This window comes from Lodderomyces elongisporus, chromosome 4 (assembly GCF_030384665.1).
Source record: "Lodderomyces elongisporus chromosome 4, complete sequence".
Taxonomy (NCBI): domain Eukaryota; kingdom Fungi; phylum Ascomycota; class Pichiomycetes; order Serinales; family Debaryomycetaceae; genus Lodderomyces; species Lodderomyces elongisporus.
Window position 1 is genome coordinate 539815 of NC_083676.1, and position 22347 is coordinate 562161.

The following is a 22347-nucleotide window of genomic DNA, read 5'->3' on the forward strand; positions in this document are numbered from 1 at the left end:
GTACTTTTTCTCTATGCATAATTAAAAAAAATTATCGTTTATGGATGGAATACCACTCTACCTTTCAATTTGTTATCCCTCAACAAATCTATGTAGCTAGGTAGTTCCTCCAACGAAGCAGAGGCCACGACGGGTGTAACTGCTCCCTTACTGATCAATGCAAACACTTCTTCCAACTCTGGAGAAGTACCCCAGAAACTACCCAAAACTCTGACTTCTCTTAAATTTATCGACAAAAGATTGATTTTTAATTCACTTGACGCTAAACCGACTGCAACAATACACCCTCTTGGCTTAATTAATTGTTGGCAAATGTCAAATGTTTCCTGTTTAGAAACAAAATCTAAACAAACATCAAACTGTACCACTTGGTCTTTCTCTGCATGCACTTCTTCTACCTTGTTCCCGTGGCTATATTCCCTGGACCAATTTAATGACTCAAGTTCCTTCCCATTGCTGCACACAAAGTCAGCTCCATACTTTTTAGCCTGTTCTCTAGCCTCTTCTTTTCCATCCAATACAGTGACTTTAAGCTGCATATTTTTAGCTAACTGCACAGCATTGATACCCAATCCACCACATCCAATAATTAAAACCTTCATACCAGGTTTGGCTCCAGTCATCTTTAATGCGTGATATGGCGATAATACTGCATCCGTAGCAATCGCCGCAACATCGAAAGAAACGTCTTGCGGGATTCGCACGAGATCTCTCGATGGGTTACTTATGAGCAAGTATTGCTGAAATCCACCATCTGAACCTAGACCAATCCATTTCATCATTGCATTGGGACACGTATTGGCAGAATCTGCACGACAGCTGGCGCAAGATGTACAATGATTTGTACCAAGAACGGCAACTCTATCTCCTACTTCAAACTTTGGCTTTTGTTCCATATTGGCGACAGCTGTAGCTGTAGTTGTGACTGGGTCAGTGCCAGTAACATTACTAGTGGTAGTTACCAGAGGGGTAGAATTGATGGAACAAATTGTTCCTGCTATTTCATGGCCCATGACATAATTGTCTCCACACGGGATTTCTCCATCTAAAATATGCAAATCTGAATGGCAAAGCCCTGCAGATTCGATCCGGAGGAGAACTTCACCTGCTTTGGGCTGTGGTACTGGTATATCAGTACGATATACAAGTTTCCCCACAGATCTGGAATATATAAACGCGCTCTGAGTCGTGGGAACAGCGGGTGTAAAAGGTGGGTTGTGTTCATCAGTTTCAGACAATACAGTGGTTTGATTTGTTGCCTCTGGCATCGGCAGATCTATTGTTAATCTTGTCGATGTATTTTTTCTTGATGATTTAGCATCTTTCCTGGGTCTTGTGATTTTTGCAACCTTGGAAACTCTGGGGATGTTAGACATGATTACTTTGTAGAATATGGTGATTCGAACAAAAAAAAAAGGGCAAAAGGCAAAAGGTAAAAGGCAAAAGGCAAAAGGCAAAAGAGAAAAGAGGAAAGAGGAAAAAAAAAGGAGTTCAATGTAATTATGGGAAATGGCAAGAATGTTTTATATTAAAATGGCTATAAATGAGACAATTACTCAATCAACAAATCGGGATCAAAAGTCTAGGCTCAATAGGCTGAGACACAAGAAGGGGGGAATGGGAGTTTCTTCACCTTCTTTTGCGTTAAAGCCGAGTATCACCAAAATTAAGAATAGCCGGTGACACATATTTTTTTCTTTTTCAATTCAATTCAACTTGAGTTATTTAACTTGTATTTATAATTTTATATGTAAGTATGTATATATTCATACTTGTAATTATATGTGTATTGATATTCAGTTGTACAACTTTCATGCCATTGTACAATAACGTTTCACCTCCTTCTCAGCTAAAGTCACAACCCCTTATTTCCATTTTAATAATTTCAAATTTAGTTTACATGTAATAAGATGTAATAAACAAATGTATGGAAACATGGAACAATCATTAGTTTTAGTTACACTAAACCGATAACACATCATGGGTAAAGTCTTTAGCGTGTCGTCTTCAACGTATGATAATTTTTCGTTTCTTTTTTCTTTTTCTTTCTTTCTTTCTTTTTGCTTCCTTTGAACGATTTTGTCCTCTTTCACATCCTTCCGAGGCTCTACTTCCGGAGTTCCATTTGACTATTTTCTTTGCTCCACCCTGCCATCTAAAAAGTCTTTGATTTGAAAAGTACAAAGTTTCACGGATTTGGCTATCTCTTTTTCGGCGCTGTTTAAAAAAGAAAAAAAAAAACAAAAAATGGTTCCATTACATAGCAGAATAAGTGAATCTGAGCTCAATCAATTCAATGGAAAATAAAAGCTTTTGTCTTTCATTACTTCTCTGTTCATTTGATACTTTGAAACGAAAGAAAATAGTCAAAAAAAGAAAATCAAAAAACCAAAAAAGTAAAAGCTGGAGAGGGTGATAGGGAATGAGAAAAAAGGAAGATGTGTCTATAATGTCCACGCTGTATAGTATATTAGTCAACCTCTGATACAATTAGTACTATGTATCACTAGCTGAATCGTTTATTTAATAGGGTTTGATACCCTCGAGTCTAAATACATACGGTCAGGGATCTCCAACACAAAAAGACCTTTTAAAAAATCTTTCAAATGAGCCAAATCTTTGACACCTTGATTGATTTGGTCGATGTCTGTAGACTTTGAGACATTTATGTAGCATTTGATCTGGAAAGTGTTTGACTCGTCTAGTAATTTCAACTTGATTCCATCCAGATTGTCCTTTGGAGCGTGGTCATCTCTAATGAAAAGCTTGAATAGTTCAATAACTATATCCCCATAGAAGAACCTTACACCCTTGACCCAATATTGGTTAATAACGGAGTAGCCAAGGTCATTTAAAAAAACCAAGAATGAATCATTTCTTCGGCGAGGCTTTGGTGGCACGGACTCTGCTTTAATTTTTTGCTCAACAATGTCAATATCCATTGAATCTGAGCCGTCTGTGTTCAAGTCTTTATTCGATTCGGCCATTTTTTCCTCTTTGATTGTACTCTCATTCAGCCCCAGTATAGGTTTCAATTCCTGTTTTGATTCTATACCCAGTTCCTGACCAGCTTGCTGTATGGCTTCTGCACCATCGATGCTAGCAGTTTTTGGTGGAACGGCAACATGTGTATGCACTAATGTACTCGAATATATAGTTTGCTGCAGGCATACTTGGTTCTTCCCCGCAATTGGAATATCTCCAATTTGCAAAGTCCACACTTTTTCTCTTCCAAACTGGCTTTGTTCACCATTTTTGTATCCCAGTGCTGTAAAGAATTCACCTCTTTCTCTTTGTCTCTTCTTCTCTGCATCATCATCTTCTTCTTCTTCTACTACTTCCTCTTCGACAAACAATTTTTTTGCTGTTATCTCGCTCTTTCCATCTAATTTGCTTTCAATAACTGGGAGAGAAATGTCAAAGGGGTAATCTTGCCATGTGGTGATACATTTCATGTAATGCTGCTCAATCTGATTTATCTTTCCTGCCTTCACTTGTGGCTTGAAAACATGGTTTGGTTTAGTTATTAGAGTGTATGTCGAGATTTCTTGAGGCTCGAGCTGACCAGTTATTGCTTGTAGTGTAGCCACTGCTTGCAAATAATTAGCATGGGGAATAGACGAAACAAGAAATAATTGATGCACCATAGAGTTGAAAGAAGGTGGTGAAAAATAGGGGGAAGGAAAGTGCTTTGTATTAAGGATTAATTAAAGATAAAAAAATAGTGTATGTTGTAAATACGTTGTAGTTGAAATAGTGGTATAATGATAATGGTTGCTGTAGTTGTTGTAGTTGTTGTTGCTGCTGCTGTTGTAGTTGTTGTTGTTGTCGTTGCTGCTGCTGTTGTAGTTGTTGTAGTTGTTGTTGTGGCTATTTGTTGTTCGTTGTTTTGTCGACCGCTGGTGATGCGCATGCTTCTTCCCTACAAATGTTTTTTGCTCTCAAATTTTTCAGCCAGTTCGTCTGATGGAGCCAATTGAGATGTGTCCTCATTAAAAGCAACCACAATAAACCCAATGAGTACTACGTTTGCTGCAAATGCACTCAACCCGCCGCTTATTATACTATTGGATGTAAAAAATTGAACAGTAAAAAATGTAGTCAACGGGAAGATGATCATGAGCGCAGTAAAAATCATTAATTTCTGTACTACAGATCTATAAAGCAAAAACTGTTAGTAAACATCGCCCTCAATTTCATCCGAGCTCAAAAATATCATACATACTTTGGAATGTCTGCCATCTTTAATTTGAATATTAACGTTTCTCTTAAGATGTTGAAGATTTTTATCAAGTTGTTTATTTGGGTAAAAACTGATCTTGCTAATCAATACGTATATTGATAGGATATTTTTTAAATGTAATTGGCGGCACGAATTTCAACTCTTTTGTTTTTTTCTCCTCCATTTATCGCGCACACCATCCAAGAGAAGTACTAATTTGTCTCACTGTTCAACTCGACCTTTGAATTGAGATTACCAAAGAACACTCGTCGACTTTATCTTCACCAAAATTCTCTCGCAAACACTCATCGACAAACACACATACACACATATATCCTAGGCCACACTGAACACTCAACAACCGCACATATTGTTTTTTTTTTCTTTATTCCAAGACCAATTAGATTAGAAGTGGATTCTCAATATGCTATACAGTCTGCTAGTTGCAATTTGTGCACTTTACGTAACAACAGTGATTGCATTCGCCAACTCTGGTGCACTTCTTATAAGAAATAAAGCAATCGAAGGTGCCTATAAGCCAAAACACATTGAAAGAGCCCGTGATGTCAAGCAAGCGTTAGTAGACTTAAAGGTGGGCGAGAATGATGATGAATATGTTGATGTATATCAATTGCGTTCAAACGACTGGGATTCCTCATTATTGAACGAGGAACACCAAACAATCAATATACCTGCAGTAATTTACAAAAATATCGAGGAGCTTGATGGTTTCAGCAAAACATTCAGTGGTAAATCTGTAAAAATATTGAGCAAAGATGAGATTCGCAATTTGCTTAATTCAAAAGATCTGTCCTTTATTGTTCAGGTAATACCCACATTTGATGCACCTTCAATTAAAGATAAGATTGAAGAGAAAATTATCAATTTATACAACAATGAAGACACCATAATTGTTGCTGCGAAAAGGGAAGATACGCAAGAAGTAACAGATGACAATGATGATGAAAACGAATCTGCAGCGGACACTGTGAAACTTGAACAGGAAATTGAGAATGATTTTGCCATGGCAGAGAAGTTGGCTGCTGAAGAGGATAAACTAAATGATAATCCAGTCACCATTTTAGGTGAAGATGTTCCTGGAGAGAATAGCACAACGACAAAGCCAAACAATTTGTTCACCAATTATCAGTTTTTCACGTCTGGAATTTGGTCAGGAATAATTGTTTCTGGATTCTTGTTGGCTATCTTGTATACTGCCATCAGTTGGATTGCTTCACTAGAAATCACATACTCCTCATTTGAAAAGCAAGTTGATTTTGACAAAAAAAACGAGTAAATTACATGAGAGATGCTGATATTAATACAAGTATACATGTGGCTGTGCCTATGCCTGTTTCTGTGCCTGTGCCTGTGCCTATGCCTGTTTCTGTGCCTGTGCCTGTGCCTGTGTGCGTATTTAGGTTTATACATCTCTACATTTTTTGTATTTACGTATGTTTCAAAGCGCATTTGGATTCGACTATATTAATACAAATAAGGCACAATTTTGTAGGGCACCAACTCTTTGTACTTGTCCCAATCCTTTCCATACTTTGCTTGACATTTCATGTCGTCTCTGACTTGTCTGTGAATCAATAAGCTTGCAAAGTAAATGACATAAAAATATGTCAATGGTGTTTGGAATCCTGTTGGTAAACACCATGACCATCCAATGAGCCAGTCCCCTAAGTAGTTAATGTGCTGTGACATACCCCACCACCCATCAACCAATAGCTTTGAGCCAGTTTTGGTTTCAATACTCTTCAAGTGGTTCAACTTGCCATTTTTGAAATCTGATTTTTGTTGGTTTGCTGCGCGGAATATGTAGAACCCAACAAATTGCAAGAGCAAGATTGCTGTAAAGTAGAACCATCCCAAATCCACCTCATTACCGGGGATTGCAAGATATCTTGATTGTAAGCTGTAACTCCATGGCACCCAAGCCAAATCTCCAAAACTGAGCATAAAGCCGAATCCGTCAGTAGTTATGTCAATCATTGACAAACACCCTGCTTCATTCAAAACACCATCAAACAAGTAAATAGCTTGCAAAATGTTTACCAAAATTAAGGAGTCGGTGACATACCCTTTGATATGGTATTGTTGGTGAACGCAACTTAAATTGATCAAAAACCACAACAACATTCCTGGTCTCAATTCACAAAATAGTTTTATATCCCATGAGCCAATTCTGGGATTCAACTCACGGCCAATAAACCAATCGTAAAAGATATTGCCGGTGTTTCCATTCACGCTAAGAATCCTCTCCTTGGTACCCTTGCCATTAGGTTTGGTCAATGGCACAAAGGAGTAAACATAAACAAATATAGCCAAGATGAAAGAAAAAATAATTGTTGTAATCACAAGATGGAGCTGGTGGTCATAAATGAATTGCAACTCTGGCAAGTAGAAATTTCGCGATACCGCCAACCTAGAAAAAAGCAATGCAATCAATGAAACACTCATGGATACTCCATTAATAGTATACTTGAGTTTTGTTCCATCTCTCAACTCTACTCCTTGCAATTCCTTCCCAGGTAAGATCTGATCCAAAACCACCAATCCAAAAAACCAGGCCAAGTAAGCTTTCCAAACCTGCGTGTTAAATGCTAGGTCTAGCCACTGCTGCGACGTAGTGGGAAGCTGTTCTGAGATTTGATGAAAATCAATGTTAATACCTTTTATTGAATATGTGGGATTACACACTAGTTGAAAAAATTCAAGCACGGCTGGAAGAAAGATGGTAATTCCGAGAGCACCAACAACACCGTTGAACTCTCTATGCTTGGTGTGTGGATTAAGTTCTGACATTGAACAACTGAATCTTATTTTTTTTTAAAAAAAAACAATTAGCTAGACTGGGGTGAGTTGAGAAGTATGTGTGAAATGATGAAAATTGTAGACAGTTATGAATATTATTGAAAAGTAGCGCTTGCTCTTTATTTATATATAATGGATGCAAAAACAAGAAACGAAAAAAAAAAAAAAAAGTTGGAAAACGAAAATAAACGAAAAGAAGCTCGCACTTTTGATTTTTTGCTTTTTATTTAATCGCGCTTTAAAATTATACGAGGAGATCATAGAGAGTGGTGGAGCAGGCGCGAGGGGAACGAAAACGAGTGCATCATCGCAAAATACAAAAAAAAAAATCAAAGCAATGAAAGAGAAAGAGCAACTACATCATTTTCATCATCATCATCATCATTATTATTATTATTATCACCTATTAAATAAATAAAATAGAAATAATAAACACAAAGAAAACAAGAAAAAGCAAAAGCAATAAAGAGAGGAAAGAAAAGACTAGCAAAGAAAAAGAGAAAACTATAGTAAAGAAACATTAGAGTGTTACAAATGGGGTAAGTAAATGCGATGCCTGCAAATATAGTTACACTCTATTAGCAACATTGCCCCCCACCCCTCTCCCACCCCTCTCCCACCCCTCTCTCTCTCTCTCTCTCTCTCTCCGTAACACCATCTTAAGTATTTCATATCCCAGTTAAAATGAAATATTCTATCTTAGATCAAAATCCTTGCCATCAATATATTCCCGTGTGTATTGCTCCAGCAATGTCCTTTGAGATGACTAGTTAACAGCTCCTCGCGATGTATCAATCTTCATAAACTCTCTTAAGGCCATTGTAGCATATGAGCTGACCCCCAATTGCATTCTCAACACTACCGCCAATTTATCTTCCAAATGGGCATCGTCCACACTCTCTTCCTTTGTTTCAAAATAACGGCTAATGTTGCTTCCCTCTTCTCCAGACTTTCCTTCTAAAGTATACTGTTTCTTCTCCTCCAAGATTTCCAAATCAGTCTTCACCAAAGGTCTAGCTTCACCATCAAGGCCATCCTTGTAACTAATCAAATCATAAGATGCATCCATTGGCTTTGTCACCAAATGTCTGTATGCACCAGTGAGAGAGAATACGATGTTTTTCCTCCTCAAATTATACGGATCGAGACCATCCTTTGCCATCTCGTCAATGTAAACTTGCTTTAATTTTGCATTCTCAGGTAACTGCACCTTGAATCCAGGAGAGGGCAAGACAACATCATAAATTGTATACTTTTTATTCTCAATGTCTTCCTTGGTAACAATCTTGACGGGTGATTTTGTCAGCTTAACCACATCCTCGTCCATCTCATCCTCCTTGTCTTCTAAATCGTCTCCTAATATAACATCTTCAGCATCTTCCGACTCCAACACCAAATCACCTTCTTGGACTTCTAGTCCAAATAATTCCAATCTTTTGGAAGCGACAATGTTCCATATATAAGATTGATAAGCATGGACGTACATCATTCGAAGATTTTTCGGGATGGACATGATACCCATGAGATAAGAATGGGGAGAAAAGGACTTGTCTTCTCTCTGTGGTTCTTTTGCTAGAACTTTGAGCACGCTATTTTCAGCAACGTAATGTTGTTGCAACTTTTTTAATGTTTGCTTGGGATCTCTGGTCTCCTTCCAAATCCTTCTCATTTCAGCAGTTCCAGGAGCTTGTATCTCTTGTTCTGAAAGTAACAATTCAACAAATTTACCCCAATCCTCATGAAGTAAAGCAATACCAAACTTATGAGTGGCCACCGAGAATGATCCAAACCTTTGCAATCCAAAATAGTTGATAAAACCTTTTTCCTTCAAACTTGCAAAACTCTGATTAATAATTTCTCGAATATCAACTTCCCCACTTTGTTCATGTGCGCCGGAAAGTTTCACATCTCTCAAGGTAATTGTAAATTCATTACCTTTCAAGTCTCCCAATTTTAATGGTTCATCCTCATATGCAAAAGCCCCAAGCTTGAAATTAGATTTTCTCATGTTGTTCAAAGCATTCACACGAAGAACTTTTCCTCTGTGTATACTGACTCTTTGACAAGTGACACCACGGCGATCTTTAGTTCCGGCAAATGATATGCTTTTGTTTGGAGTCCTTATCAACTTTGAAATGTTGTGAATCACATCCATAGTATCACGGTTCGTTTTGTATAATGTAAAATGCAAATACGGCTTGAAGGGCCCAAGTCCGTAATTGACTACACCATTCTCATCAACATGATGCATACTATCTTGGGGGTTTGATTGTTGTTGACCACCACCGCGATTATTGGCACCGTTTCTATTCTTGGCAATTGCTACTTTAAATGTTTGCTCGGGAGATGTAATTGTTTCTAGTTTGCCCTGGAACGCACGTCTTATAAGTTGATGGAGTTTGGTACGTTGTTCTTTATCGTCGAATGTTGTTTTCGTTTCCATATTATTACCGGTATGAAACAAATCCTCCATTTGTTGCAATTCATCTTGAGTTATCATCGTCAAGAGCTCCGCTTTGTCTTCCTCTGACAATGTATATTTGGGAAGTGCTTCTTTTTCCTGACGTTCTTTTTCTCTTTCCTTTTCCCTCCTGGCTTTTATCTCCGCAATCTCCTCCTCAGACTTGCCTTCAAGTTCAGCCTGTTCTTGTGCCAATTTTTCTGCTCTCTTTTGTCTATTACTCTTTCCAGCATTGACTCCCTCATCTGTCAAATGTACAACTGTACCATTTGGTTGTATTTCATTGACTTGAAAATCAGAGTGTAGAGTCTTAAGCAAGCCTTTGAATCCCGTGTGATTGGGATTGATGAAACGAGTGATACCGACGCTAGCCTCGGTTATGGAAGTAGCTGGTTGTTTACTAGTAGTAGTTGTATCAGTTTTACTAGCATCAATCTCAACTTTGATCTTTTTCAGAGTTGAACCAAGAATGGTTTCATCCTGTGGATTTGTTCTTTTCAAATCTTGTGACATTACTCTAAATATTCTGCCACCAAGCAAGCGTCTTAGCATCCACTTTTCGAGAAAAAGTATGTGTCGAGTATATAACCTTTGAGTTACATTTTTAAATTTTCTAACTTTTTTTTTTTCTGTTTTTTGATAAGATGCGCATTGAGAAGAGGAGAAAATACGATGGCTGCAACACAGGACCTGACTGTTTTGCAACCGAGACAATTTCAATATAGATACATACCAAGATGATGCTGGCTGCAAAATTTGGTAGAGGAAGTGAATGCCCATGGAAGGTCTATGCAAATGGCAATATTCTGATATGCTGGATAATCTGTCGTTTTCTTTCTTCCAAATTTATGTAATTTCTTTTACTTTCTCTTTTCTCTTTTCTCTTTTCTTTTCTTCTTTTCTTTTATTCTTTTATTCTTTTCTTCTTTTCTTTTATTCTTTTATTCGTTTTCTTCTTTCCCAACTTTTGGCCCTTTACCTATCCATCTTTGCAAATTTCAGTACAAAATATCGTTGAATAACGAGTTGCTATAAATTTAGAATTGCACTAGTTTGTTTAGGTTTTTTATATGTCCCTTTGTTTCTTTTTTTTTTTTCTTTTCTTTTCTTTTGCTTAAATGTTGAGACAAACTGTTTACCCGGAGTCTTTTGCTATTAAAAATAGTTCCAGTTCAACCAAAGTAAAGGTGGCAATATCAGGTATGGAGTCAGACCCCACTTTGGATGTTGTGAATGTCTATGAAAAACGACAGAATGTGTCTCAAATGTCAACAATTCCACAAAGAGTTCCCAGTTTTTTTTCCACTCAAACAATGTCTGAGGAAGAGTATGAAGTGCGGAAAAAACAGTTTCAGAATAGATTTAGAGAAGTTGGTGGCGGTGGTGGTTGTGGTGGCGGTGATGATAGCGTCGTTGCTGAACAAGTCAAGAAAGACTTAATAAATGTTGAAGGATTGGATACAGAATACCAAAAAAAACATAATGGAAGTGCAAATACTTTACAAAGCCGTCGCTCCGTTTTCTTGAAGAAATATTCATGGCCTTTTGGAAAAGGTTTCAACAACGAAAAAGGACCATTTTTGCACCGGGACCATGAACGTGAGGTCTTCACAAAGGAGCACGAGGAAATTAGCAAGGAAAAGTCTCAAGAAAGTAAATTTTTGTATACACTGGATGGGTTACCAAAGAACAACACCATAGCCGTATTTGATAAGAAAAACTTGCAAGGTAGCTTTTTGGGCCTGCAACAGCAACAACAGCTGCTGATGCTGTTGCGGATTCTGCGCCCACTTACTGGTAATCCTGGTCTTGAAAACATTGGATTTCAGGTGAACTTGAACCAAAACAACTACAATCACAATTACAATCACAATCACAATCACAATTACAATCACAATCACAATCACAATAACAATAACAGTTCCAATTACAAGTACATTACTGCTCCAAAATATGGTACGGTTTTTGGAAAAAGTAAACAACTGCATTTACAGCAAATGAGCCTTCCTCATCTCCAGCAACAACGAATTACTAATGACATTTACAGAAGATGTGTTGTATTGTCAAATATCAATGAAACAATGAGTATATCCGCAATCTTGCAGCAAGTCTGTGGCGGACCTTTGGAAAAGATTGTGAGATTACCGGAAAACAAAATTGAACTTCACTTTATCTTTCCATTGCAAGCAAAACTGTTTTACAATTTTGGAAGAAAAAACACTTTGTTCAAAGTCAATGGAATCAATTTGAATGTTGCATGGTCAGATGGTGAGTTTTGTGGCGATGCGGAAACTGGAGTAGAAGAAAGACTAGTGCGTGGAGTAGTTGGAGTAGAAAGTCAAAGACTCGACTGTGGTGAAGAAGCCATACATGGTTTGGAATGCAGTCTTTATCAATCAACTCAAAATGGTCTGAAACCTGAACTCAGTCCTTCTTCTGCAGCAGCGAACATGGCACTTGCCCACTTTACATTGCCCAAGTGGCTTTCTCATGAAATTGTCATGAATGGGTGTCGACGTTGTCTAATAATCTCACAAGTGGTGGCTGGAAAAAAACTTAGAACAAGCGATAAGATGTTCTACCCTGAACCTGAAGTCCATTATTCGCAAGATCTCCACATCTATAATTTGAGACGAGACTTTAAACAGTTTGGTGAGATTGTCGATATTGGTAGTGTGATTTCAAGAAAATTGAGTTTCAGCGTGTTTTACTGGGACATTAGAAGCGCAATAAAGGCAAAAACAGAGTTTGAAAGAACGGGAAGCTCTTTGAACTTAAAGTATAAGGACTGGAATATCTGGTACGGTAAAGACATAACTGATCGTGCCTGTTTTGTTTTGTAACTTAGGGTTAGATAAGTCTTTATAGCCCTCTCAATGAGAAATAAAATAAAAATAAAATGAAAAATAAAATATAAAACATTATAAAACTCACTAGTAGTAAACTTTGCCGAGGTGCCTATTTATGCTGTATAGCCCGCAAACGCAAAATATTCCTGCATATCGTCCTCAATCATTTTTCTGATTTGAAGTAAATTGTAAACAAAGGAGTTTTATAGAACGAAGCAAAGAGAAAAAAAACAAATATTATTGTGTATATGAACAAATATATATATAAATATTTATATAGATTATATACAAAACCAGGACCATTGTCAAAGGAACCAATTCTGCCAAATCAGTTATATCACATAAAAAGTATAATAAATCAAGCAAATCAACTTTGCAAAGACGAATCTCCTGTTGAAACACCAACTTTGTTCCTTTACTTTTTTTCTTGTTGAATCCTTCACCACACAAACTATGTCCCATACACCGTTAAGATCACGATCTTCTTTGGGCTCTGGCCATCATACTACTAATGCCACCATTGCTACAGCAACAAACACATCTATGGAACCCACAGGCACAGGAATGAAAAGAATGACATATAGACCACCATCAAGACGTGCAAGCACCCATCGACCAGCGTCACCAGCACACCCATTGCATCTGCAACTGCAAGCACAACTACAAACACAACTGTATTCAACAAGATCAATATCCTCTTCTCACGGTCTTCATCGTCAAAACAGCTTTCTGAATCCACAAGAAATCAGATCACGCTCGAGACCAGGTTCGTCTTTGGGTGTAAGCAGACCTTCCACGCCAGTTAATGGGTACCAAAGGCAACAAGAACCATATACAGGACATATATCTGTCTCAATCAGACCCAATCCACATTCCTATACAGAAAATTGTCAAGGTTGGTTGATCAATGAGTACACCAACACAATCACTAATTCTCTCGACGGCACAACATTCCAATTTGACCACGTCTTTCCTCCAAACGATTTATCTTTGAATAACAACTATGAAGTATACCGTAGGACCTGTCGACCCGTGGTTGAGCAATTTCTTGAAGAAGGATACAACGGAACCGTGTTTGCCTATGGTATGACGGGTTCTGGAAAGACTTATAGCATGAAGGGATCCGATACTGATTTGCAGAGCACAGGATTTGTTGAGTTGGCCATTAATGACTTATTTTCAAAGATTGAACGAATGAATGAGATGATGAAGTATCAAGTACATATATCATATTTGGAGATTTATAACGAGAGGATCATTGATTTGCTTAGTACTGCGAGCACTACAAGCAATCATTCGTTTCTATCATCTTCATCATCATCATCTTATTCTTCTTCTTCCTTATCTTCTTCTCCTTCCTCATCTTCACTTGCCGACTTAAAGATAAGAGACGATCCCGAATATGGAGTTAAAGTTATTGGCTTGACCACCGCACAAGTAACTTCAAAAGAACAGATCTTGTCATTGATCAAAAGAGGTGACATGAATAGAAAAACAAGTGCGACTGATTTTAATGCACATTCTTCGCGTTCGCATTCTATTTTGCAAATCAAATTGAGCAAAGTAGATTTATTGACAAATCTCGAGTCGTGGGCTACACTCTCTCTATGTGATCTAGCAGGATCTGAACGAGCCTCAAGTAGTTTGGAGAGGCGTAAGGAAGGAAGTTATATCAACAAATCATTGCTAGCTTTAAGTAATGTCATAAACAAACTATCTCAGTCGTCTAATCTTGCAGGATACGCCAACACCGATATGCATATAAGCTACCGTGACTCCAAATTAACCAGACTATTGCAACCTGCATTGAGTGGAAAAAGTTTAGTGCTGATTCTATGTACGATTCACATGGGCGGAAATTTGAGCAGTAACAACAATAATGGAATCAACAGTGGCCCTACCAACTCCGTGAATACAATGAATCAGTCAGTTTCAGAAACTTACAAGACACTTCGCTTTGCAGCTAGAGCTAAAAACATCATCACCAATGTGGAAAAGAACAGCATTCGAAGCGAATATAATGATCTTGACGTTCAAAGATTGATTAGAGAACTCAACAATACCATTGAATTACAGAAACAAGAACTTATGGTACTAAAGGCAACTAATTCTACCGATGTTTTAAGCCCGCCACCTCTACTCAACACGTCTCAATTGCAATCAGCTTCTTCTTCAGCTGCTACTACTACTACTAATAATAATAATAATAATAATAATAATGATACTTTGCTGCTGGTTGAGCAAGAACTAAGGGCTGAAAATAAAATTCTTATGGACAAGGTAGAGCACCTCACAAGACTAACCGATTTGCAAAGAACAGAAACGATAATTATAAAGGATAACGTTATCAATGACATAATTGGGTCAGGAGCAACAAATGCGCAATTGTATCTTGCCAACATTGAAGAATATTTTAGAAGGTCGATGTATGAAGCACAGAACCATAAGATGTACATTGAGCAATTGGAGAATCAGCTCAAGAATCATTACATCAGCAATCCCCGCGATTTGGCTCAGACAAATAAGCACGTGTCCCCATCTGTTGCTGGAGCCAATATCAAAGAGGACAATGAAGACGATGCAAACTTATTAGACGTGTTAAAAGAGCAAGAAGGAGAAATAATGCAATTGAAAGAGGTGATCAAGGACAAAGATCATATAATTAAGAGCTTTACTAAATCATCGAGGATGAGAAAGCTCGCAGACTCATCCAATTTGGGCAACGTAGGCAATACACTAAAAAATAGCTACTGTGCCATGGATCTAGAGTATAAGCTACTGCTGCTGTTGCTGCTGCTGCTGCAACGGGAACAACAATACCAGTACTCATCTTCACGAAGCCATGGTGATATATCGAAGGGCAAAGAGAGCAGTGGTCATGATATGTATTTAGATAAAGAAAACGAACCAATGATGGCGGTTGATGTCAAACTGAGTCCAAAGAGACTAAGATCAAGTTTTGATATAATATGAAAAAATATGAAAAAATATGATACGATATGATTGGTTATTATAGGATGTAATATAAGTATGTGAGTTTTTTGATCTCTCATTTTCTCTCTCTCTCATTTTCTCTCTCTTTCTCTATTTTTTTTTTTATTGGTTTTGGCTTTTTCAATAGAGACTATATATACAAACTTCTGTAATATGAATTAGATCTTGGATCTTGTATAATTATGAGAGATGATACAATAAAATGAGTCTTTTTGGGTACTACCGGTTGGTGGACCAATGATAATTGATCCACACAATTGAGTATGCATCTCTTGAACAGCCTTATTTAACTGGTTTTTTACCTTTAACGAAATCATGTGATCAATAGATTTGCATCAAAACTTTTTGGATTATATTAGTTTAGTATTTGTTTGAAAACGTTTGTAATCGAAATGCGATACAAGGCGGAGAGAGAGAGTCTTAGTGTGTGTTGGCGTGTGTTGGCGTGTGTTGGCGTGTGTTGGTGTGGCTGTATTTGCAGAGGTGTCACAAAAATGTCAGCAGCAGCATTAAATTTTCCCACAGGGTCTGCGATGCCTCTTTCTTTATTTTGGGCCTTTGACAAGATGAAAGACAAAGGGTTGTACAGGTCTACAAAGTATAGATGACAAGAAGGTCAAAAGTTTTGATAAGATTGTTTGTAAGCCAATCACAAAGGGCTAATAAAAATATTTTTGGCACATATCAAAGTGTCAGACTCAGCAAGGAAGGTAAATGGGTGTGAGGCGATTGTCTCTGTATGGAACAATACACTGTGTTAATCGTTAATCAATCCATTTGGGTTTTTGTTACTGCCTTTTTTTTTTTTTTCTTTTTTTAATTTTTTTGCGCTGTTGTTGTTGTTGTTGTTGTTGTTGTTCTCACACTTTTCTTGCTCTCTGTTATACATACATATACATATATATATACTAATAATTATTATTATGATTATTATTTTTTTTTTTCTGTTGTTTAAAGATTTCACAAACTTCACTATCTCTTTATCTCTCATTCCCTATTTCCAAATCTACATCTCATATTGTATTTTGCTAGATCCAATTCTCACATAGCCATAGCAAACAATTATCATACTTGGAGACAGAAACTAAAGCAGAAGAGAGGCAATTGAACCACAAGGATTCATTCTAGAGTAAAGTAATATATTGCCCTGGCTTTCTTGTCAAAGATTAGGGAAACTTACCACTTACGAGGTTAAAAAATGTTTAGGAGGTATAGAAATAGCAGCAACTCGTCAAGAGTACAGCAGCAAGAACAACAACGGAAACAACGAGAACAACGTCAACAAAAAGTGGAGGAAGAGCAAGAAGACGTACATCATCCTCAACAACAACAACAACAACAACAACAACAATTGCAGCAGGAACTGCAAAGGCTGCGGCTGAAACGTCTTTCTGAAGATAATCCCATCATCCATTCCAGATCACGTTCTGCTGCTTCAGAACCTTCATCAGTTCCACGACCAGTGCGTCCGCCAGTTACGTCATCGTCTCCATCACCAAGGCGTGAAGTTTCATCGTCGCCACTATCCATATTTCCACGAAGAAAGAGTAGTCAGTCAAATAATGCACTTACTTCACTCGCCTCATCCTCGTCATCGTCTGCAAATGCACCATTACAGCGAGACTACAAATACGAAGTATTACATCCAGGCTCATTACCGGAGTCCAGGAATGATGGATTGAATCGGTCGCAGATATACCACGGAAACCAAAACGGAAACCAGAACGGAAATGGAAACGAAAGCGATGATTTGTTGTCGCCTATGACCTCGGCGGCTTTTGGCAGCAATAACTATAGCAACTACGACAATGACGGTGTGGCGCTGGACGACCAACACTCTATTGCATTGTCGGAGTCAGATACGCTTATAGTCACAAGAAACGATAGACGTGAATTACAACCTTCTTACACCGATAACTTTACATTGTATTACCCCTACGTGATTCGGCGAATGTTATTAGCACAAATAGGAGAGAGACATCATCAAAGAAACGTGGAAGGAGAATCCCGTTCTGTTTCTGCCTCTGGTCTGGGTTCTGGTTCTAGAGCTGGCCCTGAAGAACAGCACACACACAGAACTTTTACAAATGGTGAAGAGGTTTCAGAACAAGATCGTGAGGAGGTTGAACACGAGTATTATGAATATAATGCAGATGGTGTTGACGATGGAGATTTATCTACCATAATCAACGATGATCAAGCACCGGTAGAATATACAGCCATTGAGGGTGCAAAGATTATGCGAAAGGGTCTTGTCGATTTTGATTACAAACGTGAACTTGTGATTATGACAGGAATGTTACTCAAGCATACAACATATATATTTCCCACTGTCAAGTCTTTTGAGCTATTTAAAGAACTAAGACTCAAGGTGAAGCAAGAACGGAAAAATTCTATAATCTTGTATGATCCAAAGAATGGCGGTATTCGAAGAGCATCCTCTTCGACCAGCGTTGACAAAATCAAAAAAGAATTTGCTATTCCAGAGGGAAGTGAAGAAATTGTTGATGAGCGAAATCACATTGTTCCCATGGATTACAAGATCAAGGGGCTTGGACTACCTTTGTTTAAGATGTTTGTTCCTTACATGTCCACTTTTCGACGCAACTCACCCTTCATCATATTTAAAAGATACAAAGAGGTTCCAAGCTCACCTGTGAGCTGTTCTTCCTCATCGGGTTCTTCTCCAGATGACACGAGCTTTGAAACTTATGATTTTTGTTACGTACAATCAAGATACTTTCAAAACTACCGACGCTTTATCTACGAGTTTTTACCGAACACGCCCGATGCTTTTAAAGTAATTTCTATACAATCAAACTTTTGTCCTTTTACCGACTTTGTCTACAAAGAAACACGTTTTCGAATACTTGGAACCACGATCTCGACAGGTTTAATGTGTCAATATATACCGCACATGAAACTTGTTGTTATCGACGATGATCAGGACTCATTATGTGATGAGCTATATAATAAACCTCCATCTTCGGCAACTTCATTTCTTCATCTCAAGAAGGACTCGCATGCGGAGTTGCCACAATTCAATTTTAATGATCCAAGTACATTTATCAACCCTGTACCTTCAAAGCAAAATAAATTAGCATATAGACTCTCCACGTCGCTTACGCCGATAGACCTTAAGCATGGTCTTATACCGATTGAGCTTCCTCCTTTTGGAAGCTTCAAGGATTCATCATTGTATTTACCGAATACAACGTTTGGTATTCCCAAAAAGTATAATGACTTGGGAAGGGTGGAAGTGTATCAGAACCTCAACGCTACGTTACCGTCATCATCATCATTGAATGCCGGCCCAGTAACACCACAAGTATCTTCTTCAGAGACAGACCAAGGTATTTTCCCCATGACTTCGGCTTCGTCTCATGCCAACACAGCCAATGAAGCGAATAATACTAATGGTACTATCAGTGGTAATGACAACAACCCTTTCAGATCGGAATATGCCAAGGATGTCAACAGCACATTATCGGTGGACATGGACACAATGGTTCTTACAGTGATTTTGAGCACGATGCGTGAAGTTAACGTGCGCAATGCTGGTAAATCCAGTTCAAATACTGGAATAATTGGTGGTCATGCTGCATCGATGGCTCGAGTTGGTGGATTTGGAATGGGAGGTGCTGGTCCGTTGAATCTTATGTGAGATGACTTGGGAGGAAACATACCAGATGATGGAAATTTGAAGAAAATGGAAAGCATGGAAGACATGGAAAACATGGAAAACATAAAAAACGGCAAGTAAATAGTATTATAGAATGATACCGTCTGCTAAATTGTCCTTGCGGCTCTCGTGCTAATTCGTAAAAACAAAAATATACGCAGACGACACCATTGAAATAGATTCTGGTTTATAGATCATTCGTTGAATTGTTCAATGATTTATATCTTCTTCTAATTTGCGTGCTACTTTTATTTAACTAAATACTACATCAAATTCACAATTTTTTCAATATCTTTCAGGAGATCTGGATCGTTCTCTTCTCACTGGTGATCTCGATGGTGATCTACTATATCTTCCTCCACGCTCCTCGCCACGTTCCCTCTCGTTGATGTCACCACCTCTATATTCTCTATCTCTTTCTCTTTCTCTACCGCTATCAAAGCTTCCACCAGCGCCACTGCCGCCTCCATTACTGCTGCTGCTACGTCCACTGCCTCTGTAGTCACCATATCCTCCTCCTCCTCCTACTCGACTTCTTGATGAGTATCCTCCATCTCTTCCACGGTAGCCATCATCATACCCACCATATCCACCACGTGAGTAGCCACCGTATCCACCACGACCGCCACTAGAATATCCATCATCGTATCCTCTGCGACCATATCCACCTCTTGGAGGGTAGTCGCCTCTTGGAGGGTAACCTCCTCTACTGTATCCGTCATCGCCACCTCTTCCGTAACCGTCATCTCTGTAACCACCATAACGTGCGGGGCCCCTTCCTCCTCTATAGCCACCACCTCTTCCATATGATGATGATGAAGATCTCTCACTCCTTGAAAAGGGGTCTGATCTAGCAACTTGGACTACTAATCCGTTCCCATTAGTCCATGAGGTTTGCTTACCATCCAAGTCCAAGGCCCGCTCACAACTTTCGGCATCCTTGAACTCAACAAATGCGAATTTCTCACCATCGGTAGTTCTTGGTGGTGGAATATCTAATCTGACTAGTTCACCAAATCTAAGGGGGAAAAAAAAGAAGTAAATGTTAGTTGATTCTGAACAAATTATTATATAGAAAGTGTCAAATGCACGGGTATGTTTGAATATATATGTGTATATGTATGTTTCCCATTTTTCCTTTTCTCCTTCTCCCGTTTTATGATTCATACATGTATGTAACTTTTGTTTCTTGTCCCCACCTAGTGATTTTGATTTGTTCAAAAAAAAAAAAAAAGAAAAGGACTCAAATGATTGTATCTTCTTGTTTGTTCATCTAGGTTATGTTGTTAGTAAAGTTCCAAACAGAAGTAGAGACCAGAGGATTCAAGGAAGTGAATAAAAAGTTTGACAATGAGGAATTGAAAATGACAATGGACATGAGAATGAAGATAAGATGGTGATAGGAAAAAGAATAAAAAATAGATATGGAATATGAAATGAAATAAAATGATTCAAAATGAGGAGTCATGGTATGACAAAGTGGGACTCAGTGTCGGCACTTGATATCGATCAATTGAAGATATTGGAAATGAATTGTGGAATAAATTTGAAGAAAAAAAATTAAAAAAGGGAAGGAAACAACAACAAGAATGAGGACAAGGACATAAATGGATATCGAGGTGAATCCAAAAGAAATGAAGTAAAGTCTGGTGACTGGCACAAATGGAGATTGTGGAATCATTTGACATAGAATGAAGGAAAACAGGATTGAAATTTTCATGAAAATGGAATTGGAAATGGAAATGCAGATGGAAATGGAAATGGAAATGCAGATGGAAATGAAAATGGCAATAAAAGTTAAAACGAGTTTGATGATTTAAAAGGGTTCATCACTCGCAGATGGATGTAAATCAAATGTTAAAGTAGAAGTTAAGGCAAAGGTGAATTAAAGGGGATTGGAAGATAAATGCTGTGAAGGGAATAAGTGATATAGAAGTGGAATCGTTTTTTTGTTTTTGTTTTTAAAAACGATTAAAGCTTGGGAACTTTGCTGACGGGTAACCGTATATGAATTGGCAACTGATGCAACAATAATTTTTTCCAATTATCTTTTGCGTAATAATGATCATGACTGATCATCAGGGGCGGGGGAAAACGTGCTTCCTCATTGAATCATTGAATCATTGAATCATTGAATCATTGAATCATTGGATTTTGTGGGATGAAAGGACTTTAATGTGTGGAGGGGATGTGCAATATGTTCGACATATTTGTTGAAAAGGGTGCTATTGGTGAAAATGCAATCAACCAGTCACATGGGATAAAACAAATATATTGATCGAAAATATACATACTTTTCAAACTCCGGTGCCAAGTCGGCAGCTTTGGACTCTCTAGTAAATCCAGTGACGTATAATGTGTTTTTTGGCATCTGGGATTGATTTGCTAAATGTTGTTTAGCTTTCCGGCTTCTTGATTAATCTAAAAAACCAAAATCGGCGATTCTAGTCACAAGTATATTTGCCATGACCTTTTATTCTATTTTTTTTTTGTCTTTTGTTTTTTCGCTTTCTCTGTCTCTCTGTCTGTCTGTCTGTCCGTCTTCAGACTAATTACCATAATTTCAAATGTTACTTTAATTTCTCGACGTCGAATTGCTCTCTATTTACACGACCTAACCTATATCATTAATAAATAGAGATACATTACCTTTTCAGGAAGTCTAAAGTGACTCATGAGACGAGTAGGAAAAAAAAACGTGACTAGTCAGAAACTTCTCCCCTCTTTGACCAGTGGATAAAAATAAGACACTGCACATTGAAATGCGACACACTAATCATTCAAAATCATTCACCCAACAAAAAATAATTTGTTGAGCTTTTGTCGTCTCCTTCTTGTACTGGCCGTTGATTCAATCAATCACAATCACCGCCGCACCAGTACAACACCATAGCCCTGCTCTCTCCTTTCCTCTTCTTCTCCCCCCCCCCCTCCCCACCGCGCCACCTACTGCGCATATACGTTATATATTTTTGAAATTGGGTAGCGAAAACACGTTTTGGTTAATGGGGGAAGAGGAAGGGGAGGAAAGTAAAACAAAAGAGAAACACAAAAATAGATTAGAAGTAAAAAAGATAAAAAAGTTACATAGTTATTATTTTGGGTTATTTGTTTTTGAACCAACCTGAATTTAATTGACTGACTGATTGATTGGTTCCGTTTTGATTTGGTATTAGCAATCACAATTTTCAGTGTGACTGCTTATAAGTTATATGAAACGAAAAGTAGATAAATTTCAACTTCAAGTTTACCATCAGCTGAAGCTTACATCCTAGTTTACAAAGTTTGTTTGCTTGTTTGCTTGTTGTTTTTTTTTTTG

The 22347-nt window shown here is 37.9% G+C and overlaps 10 protein-coding genes across 10 annotated transcripts; 4 read left to right on the forward strand and 6 right to left on the reverse strand. All coding sequences in view use genetic code 12, as the record gives it.

The window, feature by feature from the left end:
* Positions 1-38: 38 nt before the first annotated feature.
* PVL30_003352 (uncharacterized protein) lies at positions 39-1376 on the reverse strand (the record flags this gene model as incomplete). The annotated part of the gene is made up of 1 exon (XM_001525906.2): positions 39-1376. The coding sequence occupies one exon, from the start codon at positions 1374-1376 to the stop codon at positions 39-41; it is 1338 nt and encodes a 445-aa protein (XP_001525956.2).
* A 1143-nt stretch (positions 1377-2519) lies between these two features.
* Positions 2520-3647, reverse strand: SRB5 (Mediator of RNA polymerase II transcription subunit 18; the record flags this gene model as incomplete). The annotated part of the gene is made up of 1 exon (XM_001525907.2): positions 2520-3647. The coding sequence occupies one exon, from the start codon at positions 3645-3647 to the stop codon at positions 2520-2522; it is 1128 nt and encodes a 375-aa protein (XP_001525957.2).
* Positions 3648-3922: 275 nt separating this feature from the next.
* On the reverse strand, positions 3923-4242 carry VMA21 (vacuolar ATPase assembly integral membrane protein vma21; the record flags this gene model as incomplete). The annotated part of the gene is made up of 2 exons (XM_001525908.2): positions 3923-4157; positions 4226-4242. The coding sequence occupies 2 exons, from the start codon at positions 4240-4242 to the stop codon at positions 3923-3925; spliced, it is 252 nt and encodes an 83-aa protein (XP_001525958.2).
* Positions 4243-4646: 404 nt separating this feature from the next.
* Positions 4647-5519, forward strand: PVL30_003355 (uncharacterized protein; the record flags this gene model as incomplete). The annotated part of the gene is made up of 1 exon (XM_001525909.2): positions 4647-5519. One exon carries the CDS (start codon positions 4647-4649, stop codon positions 5517-5519), a length of 873 nt encoding a protein of 290 aa, XP_001525959.2.
* A 188-nt stretch (positions 5520-5707) lies between these two features.
* On the reverse strand, positions 5708-7033 carry ERG24 (erg24, C-14 sterol reductase; the record flags this gene model as incomplete). Its single annotated transcript, XM_001525910.1, has 1 exon — positions 5708-7033. One exon carries the CDS (start codon positions 7031-7033, stop codon positions 5708-5710), a length of 1326 nt encoding a protein of 441 aa, XP_001525960.1.
* A 775-nt stretch (positions 7034-7808) lies between these two features.
* Positions 7809-10016, reverse strand: PUS7 (multisubstrate pseudouridine synthase 7; the record flags this gene model as incomplete). The annotated part of the gene is made up of 1 exon (XM_001525911.2): positions 7809-10016. The coding sequence occupies one exon, from the start codon at positions 10014-10016 to the stop codon at positions 7809-7811; it is 2208 nt and encodes a 735-aa protein (XP_001525961.2).
* Positions 10017-10705: 689 nt separating this feature from the next.
* Positions 10706-12346, forward strand: PVL30_003358 (uncharacterized protein; the record flags this gene model as incomplete). Its single annotated transcript, XM_001525913.2, has 1 exon — positions 10706-12346. The coding sequence occupies one exon, from the start codon at positions 10706-10708 to the stop codon at positions 12344-12346; it is 1641 nt and encodes a 546-aa protein (XP_001525963.2).
* Positions 12347-12805: 459 nt separating this feature from the next.
* On the forward strand, positions 12806-15325 carry KIP2 (Kinesin-like protein kip2; the record flags this gene model as incomplete). Its single annotated transcript, XM_001525914.2, has 1 exon — positions 12806-15325. The coding sequence occupies one exon, from the start codon at positions 12806-12808 to the stop codon at positions 15323-15325; it is 2520 nt and encodes an 839-aa protein (XP_001525964.2).
* A 1219-nt stretch (positions 15326-16544) lies between these two features.
* Positions 16545-19010, forward strand: PVL30_003360 (uncharacterized protein; the record flags this gene model as incomplete). Its single annotated transcript, XM_001525915.2, has 1 exon — positions 16545-19010. One exon carries the CDS (start codon positions 16545-16547, stop codon positions 19008-19010), a length of 2466 nt encoding a protein of 821 aa, XP_001525965.2.
* A 303-nt stretch (positions 19011-19313) lies between these two features.
* On the reverse strand, positions 19314-21704 carry PVL30_003361 (uncharacterized protein; the record flags this gene model as incomplete). The annotated part of the gene is made up of 3 exons (XM_001525916.2): positions 19314-20046; positions 21323-21399; positions 21678-21704. 3 exons carry the CDS (start codon positions 21702-21704, stop codon positions 19314-19316), a joined length of 837 nt encoding a protein of 278 aa, XP_001525966.2.
* Positions 21705-22347: the final 643 nt, after the last annotated feature.